This window comes from Limulus polyphemus, unplaced genomic scaffold (assembly GCF_000517525.1).
Source record: "Limulus polyphemus unplaced genomic scaffold, Limulus_polyphemus-2.1.2 Scaffold35, whole genome shotgun sequence".
Classification (NCBI taxonomy): Eukaryota; Metazoa; Arthropoda; class Merostomata; order Xiphosura; family Limulidae; genus Limulus; species Limulus polyphemus.
Window position 1 is genome coordinate 781,005 of NW_013665645.1, and position 8,925 is coordinate 789,929.

Sequence of the window (8,925 nt, forward strand, 5' to 3'; positions counted from 1 at the left end):
TTCAAAACATTTCCATAAACTTCTTTGATATTCTTTGTGGCTACAGAGGCATTGTTTCCCTTCTTGTATTCAAACAGCATTACATGCCGAATGTATGTCGTCGTGTGCCATCACTATAAAGGATTGGAGTATACTAAGCTACACTAACGTGACGTTTAGGCGGTTCGTTTAACTATTATATGTTATATACGTTTTTTTTTGGGGGGGGGGGGTTAATGAAAGTTTTCCAAAACGCGACATTAATTTATTGACGACCTAATACATATATCCTTAGTAATAACGATAAACGAATGTTAAGATAAACGACAGTTTGAGAAATTTAAGGATAATTTGTTTTGCTCATACAATTTATGAGGTTACGTTTATTTGAAAATGTATTCTGAAAAGGGATTTCCTAATTTCTGTGGCTCAAAAAACTAAAACTTTTGTAAATCAATAAGTTACTCTGATAGATTCGTAAAAGTTCTACTATTCCCATAAGAACATGATATTTTCAAAATTAAGTTTATAACTTACCTTAAGTAAGTCTCGAACAGTTTCTGCTGCTCCTACAATATGCATGGCTACAGCAACGCAGTTTGCAAAAGAGAAGATAATCCCAATAGATCCTCCGAATGCTGGACCCAGGGTTCTCGATATCAAAAAGAATGAACCCCCTATATAGAAAATAGTTAAATCAATTCCTCCGTTGTATGAAATGTCGATATGATATTTATGGGATTTTAACTCCTTTTTAACTGACCATATAGTAACCTAAGTTAATTAATTAATATTATGACACAGCGCCTATTTTAATTATTCATTTCCTTATACCAGAATACCTAAAGCACCCGTCCTTAGTCTCTTTCTAAGCTCGTAACATCTCGTTTCTATTAGTTTTGTTTGTTTGTTTGTTGTTAAGTGCTAGGCTACTCGTTGTTTACCGATCCGTTTCATTCTTGTACACCCGAATTATCCAATTGCCTAAAACAATATAATATAATACTTTTATAGTTAAGCAAATGTAAGTTATTTTATATAATTTTTCTTGCTGGTGAATGCAAATTTCTTCTCAGCCACGATAAAATTCACTCTACCCTATTTTACCGTACTTCATCCCACAAAAGACATATGTGGTAAAATCGCTTTACATGGTGATCTAAAGCAGTTAGAAACACAAGTAAAAAGCTTGGCCTCATATTTGGTGCCAGCTTCTCATCAGTCTCAACATTTTCCGTGTTCTCAGTAGGCTATATTTAATAGAGTTGACTTTTTAATCACATAGAAATTTAAGCTTAAAGCTGTTCATGTGTTGTGATTTACAAGCTTTTCATTTGACCATTCTTAGAGTGCAGTTGCAGTGAATTTCTTATTGTATAATGTGCCACGTTTTTAACTAACAACGTCATCAGAACTGAACTTGATAGACAGCCCTAAGGCTTTTAAACTCCTTTTATTTATCATTGTCGGACTTGTAGCGTGTTTACCTTATTCTCCCTTCTATTGCTGCCTTATCCGTGTTTCTCGTTTTCATTATAGAATAATTTCTAACGTAGTTGCTTCCTTCTACATTATCATACTTGAGAATTCTATATTATTCGTCTCACACAATCATTCGTTTACTATCACGTTTATTCTGTTTGTTTCTTTGCTTTGTATGAGCTCTGGTTGCTTTCGAAAGACGCAATACTGACGCTGACCACTGTACGATGTAAGTATGCTCTTAAGTTGTTTTAATTGTGTTTTTTTCTGTCCTCTATTTTCTTTATTTCTTATTCAAATCATAATTTGTTTTTACTTTTATATATAAACTATCAAATGCAATCTCTCATTGCGAACTGACCAAATCAACTCAGATGCAATATTGTAGAAGAAGTCAGGTAGACCCCCCCTCCCCTCCAACCAAAGATTAGGTTTAAATGGATAAGCAATCAAGCGAATTTGGCTATCATTTAAAAATTTACTGCTTGAAGCCAACGCCAAACGAAAGCGAAGTTTAATTCCGGGGGTAGGAGAGGTACATTTGTTGATCACTTGTCTTCTGTAGTCCTCGTAGGAGAGGTACATTTGTTGATCACTTGTATTCTGTAGCCCTCGTAGGAGAGGTACATTTGTTGATCACTTGTATTCTGTAGTCCTCGTAGGAGAGGTACATTTGTTGGTCACTTGTATTCTGTAATCCTCGTAGGAGAGGTACATTTGTTGATCACTTGTATTCTGTAGTCCTCGTAGGAGAGGTACATTTGTTGGTCACATGTATTCTGTAGTCCTGTCATGGCGAACGATACACACAAATTCTGGACCGCCACATCCAAGACACCAACGAAATAAATGTCGAATCATAACTTCTAACTACAAGACACCAGACAGGTGGGCAACTATGCGTTATACATAGAGAGATGTATTACATTTTAGAAAAGTTTATTCCCTCATTTTCCTTCCTTTTAAGACGTAAAAGGAGGAAACTTCTTTTCTTTCATATTCCTATGTTTATCCACTTTCTTAAAAGTAATGTTTGTTTGTTTTAATTTCTCGCAAAGCTACACGAAGGTTATCTGCGATAGCCGTCCCTAATTTAGCAGTGTTAGACTGGAGGGAAGGCAGCTAGTCATCACCACCCACCGCCAACTCTTGGGCTAATCTCTTACCAAAGTATAGTGGGATTCACCGTCACATTATAACGCCCCCACGGCGGAAAGGACAAGCATGTTTGGTGGGACAGGGATTCGAACCGCGACCCTCAGATTGCGAGTCGAGCGCCCTAACCACCTGGCCATGCCAGCCGTTCGCAATAATACAGATATAAAGCATACTGTACACTCAGCAATAGGTGGAGTTGGGATATAACAGTTAGAAAAAACAACTTTCATTACCACTAGGTCTTGAAGGGTAAGATTAGTTCGATAAATCGATAAATAAATCCTACATTTTTTTAGAAAAAGCTAGTTATTTAGCAGTCTTACCAGCTGTAATAAAGTCCTTGAACGACTGATATATATATAAACAGTGCAATAATGGTTTTCATAAAATCAAAAACATAATACACATTGTTCTTGTTGTTTATATATATATGAAAATACAAATCATTTTTTACTCATAAATTATCAAAAAATTTATTTATCAAATGGTAAAATGGGAATAAAACCAACACATTTTATCTTAACATCTGAAATAACCTTGCTTTAATATGGAATAGTAATATAATATTCATGTCCTATTTGTGCTTTATAAATTGTGTGTATTTTTGTCACAAAACTAGTAACAAATAATCATAGAAGCAAAGCTCCTCACGAATCAACACATGTTAACATGATTAGTTGGTTGAAGACTAAATTAGAGATAATAAACCGTCTTGAAACTATAAAATGCTTATGTATTAATCACTTTACATTTAACCTAAAAAATTGTTCATTATCCACTAACCTCCCTTCACTTCGCCATTGGTGCAGATAGCAGACATAGACATTGTTGTTAAACCAGTTACAATGGTAGCCACGACAACTATCACTATAGATAACCCTGGAAGTTCAAAAAATTCGGAATTTCAAAATAATATTCATTGGTTTTAATGGTCTATAATAAATTCTTACTGTTAGCATGTTAACACTGAGTAAAGAAAAAAAGAGAATTATACAGAGGTTGAGTACGTTATATTAAAACGACTTTGGAGCCTTACCATATCGTTACAGTCTCTATCACCACGTTCGGTTATGCTCTATCTAACAACCCTGTACCATTGCAGTAGCCTGTAAATGTAGCTTCCATTGCAAATGGCTTCTTCATAAGGATATTACGTCTGAAGCTCACCAATTCTTCCTCGATTTCCATAATTCATCTAGTATATGGAGATGTTAGTTCCTAGTACCCATTTCAATGCCCAAACACACTTAACTCCACAGATTTTGCTTCCTGGCAACTTAGCTGGTATTATTTTGTATAGAATAACATGAACATCTGTTTCATTTTCAAGCTAATTAAGGTATGTGATCATTGAATAGACATGTCGTGAAGCAGCTTGATGCACGTGACTTGTGTCATTTTTCCTGATATATATATTATTCTTTCTTACATTTCGTACTGTTCTCTAGGCCATGTTAGCTGCTTTTGCTACTGACCTTTTCGTTCCTGAATTCTCGTCTGTTACAAGAAGCCGCTAACCACAGTTGGGATATGACTTGATGCAAGTCACTTTAAGGATAGTCTTGGTGCCTCAAGTTGATCCATATTATTGTGTTTTTCAATTCCGTCAAGTACAGTGATTATTTTTGTCTATGAAATTCCAAGTCCCTGATCTGAACACGTCTTCATGATCTGCGTGTATAAATCTTATCTACATATTCAAAATCGTTTAATATAACACACTCAACCCTTTGTACAAGAAAATTACACATCTGAGTGATTAATAGCTAAAAGCAATATTAACATTAACTATGGGTAAGATTTATTAGTTTGCGATTTAACCTTTGTTTGAGAAGATTCTTTTTTATGTAAACCTCTAGAAACAGACATTTCAAATCTGCTCTTTGTACTTTAGATATTTACCATGTATCAAACGTGATTGGTTTATAAATATATTTTTTTCATTCAACAAAGAAAGATAATGGCTTTGTATTTAATATTCCCGCACCCAGTGGCACAGCGGTATGTCTGCAGATTTACAACGCTAGAATCCGGGTTTCGATACCCGTGGCGGGCAGAGCACAGATAGCCCATTGTGTAGCTTTGTGCTTAATTACATACAAACAAATATTTAATATGGTTCTACTCCTTTGATTTAAAAAAAACAAATTAAATTTTGAGATTTATATAAAAGATGTTGACAATTGGTCAATTAGCTTAAGATTTCTATGTAAAAATTTAATGAATAACTTGATATCAATTTCTTAGTATAAAACTAAATTAGCATTAATCGTATTACTTTTTCTAGCTATGTATTTTAAACAAAATGGTTTCAAAAGGTAAACTTTTCTATGAAATATTATAATACTAGCGTTTTAAAGTAAGTTATTGAGGTAGGTGCCAGTTCAAACTTTAAATGATTATAAATATTGTTTTGCAAAAACCCCAAAAAGTCATCTATGACTGTTCTCACGACGATAGTATTACTAACGTGATATCACTGAAGGAGATTTCAGTAAAGCTAATAATCAATAATTATTTTTGCTTCAGTAGGTAGAAATCACCTGACTGCACACATAACATTATTCTTCAAACGTATTATATTTTTGGGTGATTTCTTGTGGATTATTTGATAAGAATAATGCCAAGTCCAGACCACCTAATGATAACAAATCAATTTACTTCTTCAGTAATGTTTGCTGTAGGCTATGTTCACTGGTAGACTTAACTTCAGAAATAAGCTTTTGAAGAGAAACTCAGAAACTAGATATTGTGTCATCATTATGGTTAGCTCTCTCCAGCAAATAAACATCTAAATTAAAAATTTAAATATAGCTTACAACACTGCCTCCTTTCTGGATTTTGAGGTGCCTTGAACAATCCTAACACATAAAATAATACACCAAATTGGACATTGAACAAGTCTTTTTGGTGGCTTTTATCTCAAAGGGTTATGGTATATAAGTGGAATGATACATTGTCTCTTATAATCACTTGTATCTCTGTTATTATGAGAGTTCTCTCAAGGTTGGTAGTTGAATAAATCCATTGGTGAGTCTATTCTTGGAAGTGATTTCTGACAGGAATCTTGAGGTCGACTTTTCAATGGCAAATTCTTACTAAGCTTGCAATTCTCTCACCAATATAAAAGTTAATCATTGTGTATGACCTTTGGCTTGTACCACCTGTATTTGTAGGTTCTATCAACCACACCATTTATTTTTTCATTACACATATGACCATTCCCACCACCTGCTTTACTTTAAAGTTCGCCTTCTCCTGTGGTGGTAATTATCCAGCCATACCATATCACCTCAATGGAAACCAGTCTTATCAGCATTAATATCATAGGTCCGATGGCACTTTAAGTTCTCTCCCAAACATAGATGATGATAAGGTGTTGTCTATAGATTCATGTACTATAATTGGATAACTCATAATTGGCAGTGAAATGTCTTGATTCAATGTTCTCTGATGTTCATAAATGGCTAATTGATTTAAAAGTGTAAAGTTGTACCTCTCTCTCATCCTGTCAGAAAATCAAAGAAGGGCTATAGTCATGGAAAAGTAGCAGATATATTACATAATCCAAATAGTAACACAACAAATAACCACAATCCATTTCCTACAGTAAAGGCTTTATGCTCTCTACTTGCTTCATTGGCTTGCACTTGCTAGAATCCATTATTTAGATCCAAAGTTGAAAATCTCTTTGATCCAGATAAAGTATTCAAAATACAGTCAATCCTTATCAATGGATAGGCATATTTCTGTATGAATTCATACATCTTCCATTATTCCACTCAGAACCTTGTGAATCTAGCCTTCTTCTTCACAAGTACAGCAGATGCCCAAGGACTAGTAGTCAGTTCTATTGCTCCTTGATTTTTCATAGCTTCTTTTTCTTTGAAGACCTAAACCTGCTTTGCAAGTGGTATTCATCTGACTAACTTACATATCTGGGCTGCATCTCCAGTATCAATATCTGAAGATATGTTTTATTTATTTAGCCTAAATCATGAGATATATTGAAGATTGTTTCTTGATATTCATGAGCAAGCTACTTAATCCATGACACTTATCAGCTGTAAGACCTCTACAATTCCTGTTATGCAGCTCTTTTAACTGATATGGTGAGCTATCTTTATGTAACGATTTGATATCTGACTACAACAACTTCCCTCAAAGGGCGCTACTTCTAGTGTTTCCTGTTATGAAAGTACCATCTGTATGATCCATCCGGATTTGACTGGAATTTTATGGTTTGTTGTATCAATGGTCCCAATAATGATATAATATTCTTCAGGTCCACAAGAGTTTTCCAAACATCGATCCTTCAGGTAACTGTTCTCCGTGTCATCAATGAAAATTCAATCTCTGGTGTAGTAATTGTTATTTAGTACACAAGAATTTCCTATTTGTAGAGTGTGAAAATATTTGAAGCTAGAATAACCTCACATTCATGTCAATATTCATGTCAGTTCACAATATGCACTCTTCCTCAATGTCATTGATCCACAAATCAGAGGTGTGAAGAAGTTTCTTGCAGTAATGATAACTTTTAACTTTCTTCTTATCTTTTTTTCATCTCTGGAAACAATATCCCACCTTCCATTACCATATCTGGTTGAACAGTTGTGGATGTATAACCAGTATCGTTCAACATACTGTGAGGCTTCCCATCAATAAACCTGTGGGCTCGTGGATTGGTTTCTTTAAATAATGAATTTATTCTATTATTTGTGGAAGGTGGAGCATTATCAGCTAACCTTCGATCCATAAGTCCATCTAACTCTTGTTTTTTGTTAGCTTTTGTTTGGCTTTGAAACTCATACTTAGAGTACAGTCTCCTTGGTTTACTAATAGCTTTTTTCTTCATAGCTCGTCTGTAGTGGTTATTTCCCATATTTAGAGCAGTTCTCTTCTTTTTTTTTTTTTGATATTCTTTAAGAGGAGTTTTATCCCATACAAACTTTTGTCTGCAGTTCCTGACAATAAATACTTCCAAGCTACGTGTAAACACACCTATTGTGTTGTGTTTTATTTCCTTTACCAACTGGAGCTCGCCCTTTAAAAGTTAAAATATACTTTACCTCAGTCTACTGTTAAATCTTCGTTTGTTATGGCATCTAAAAATTTCATCACATGCCAATGAATTTGTCGTTTCACGTGGAGCAACCAAGTAAAATAATTGGACAAGAGTTTCAAAATCTTTCATAATTCAGATAAGGTATCTTCTTTTCTCTGTACCCTGCTCCAAAACAGTAATAAGGCAGTTACCAATGCTTGATAGTTGTAATGACTTTCATCTGGAAGATTGCTTAACATTGTTAAAACTGGGCGGCAAAATGAATAACTTTTTTTCACGATTACACCTGTTCACTCGGAAAATTGTATCAACCTGATATACCTCTCATTGTATCTCATAATAATCCATTGGTTCTTGATTGGATGATTTGTTTAACTGAATTTAGCTCTGGCATAGCAAGGGCAGTCCAATACGGTCCTGTAGTCACAGTTGGCACATAAGTAGTGGTAACAGGTGTGTAATAAATAGTTTCTTCTATTCCATATTTTATAGTAAATGGTGTTTTATGTTGGATGTGTTGGGCATATAAAAAAGCAGCGTGGCTGTTACTGATCTTTGCATTTATTAATTCACTTTCCAAATGCTATACCCTGTTAATGATATGTTCATTTTCACATCACTGATTTATTTTTGTAATTCTCCAATCTTGCCTTTATAGACTTTCTGTATTTTTGTTTATTATTTCTTTACTGCGTTGATGTCTATTGTGCTGCTGCAGTCTTATTGTTGTAGTCACTATGTACATCTCCAAAAGTTTTATCAATCTTTCTGTATTTTTGTTTATTATTTCTTTACTGCGTTGATGTCTATTGTGCTGTTGCAGTCTTATTGTTGTAGTCACTATGTACATCTCCAAAAGTTTTATCAATCTTTCTGTATTTTTGTTTATTATTTCTTTACTGCGTTGATGTCTATTGTGCTGTTGCAGTCTTATTGTTGTAGTCACTATGTACATCTCCAAAAGCTTTATCAATCTTGTCTTCAAACAGATATACTTTTGTTTTTATTTGTTCTAGAAATATTTCGCATTTTTCTTTCAATTCTTCTCTTAATTTTCTGTCTTGTTCTTCTAATTCACTGTCTCCTTTTGCTTGCTCCTTCAAGTTTCTGTATCATAATTTTCTGTCTCTTTCTTTTTGGCCGTCTTTTAATTACTTAATCATCCCCAGCAAAGTTTTAATGTCACTTCCTGATCGTGTTATCATATTAAAGTTTAGTCAAAGTTATATATTATTTCC

At 34.1% G+C, this 8,925-nt stretch overlaps 1 protein-coding gene across 1 annotated transcript in view; it reads right to left on the bottom strand.

The window, feature by feature from the left end:
• Window positions 1–8,925, bottom strand: part of LOC106460688 (solute carrier family 12 member 2-like) — a 48,046-nt gene that overhangs the window by 32,661 nt on the left and 6,460 nt on the right. The window contains exons 4-5 of the mRNA XM_022387805.1: window positions 3,403–3,498; window positions 517–656 (exon numbers count right to left, since the gene is read on the bottom strand). Of these exons, the coding sequence (XP_022243513.1) occupies window positions 517–656; window positions 3,403–3,498 (236 nt within the window). The remainder of the gene's footprint in view (window positions 1–516; window positions 657–3,402; window positions 3,499–8,925) is intronic.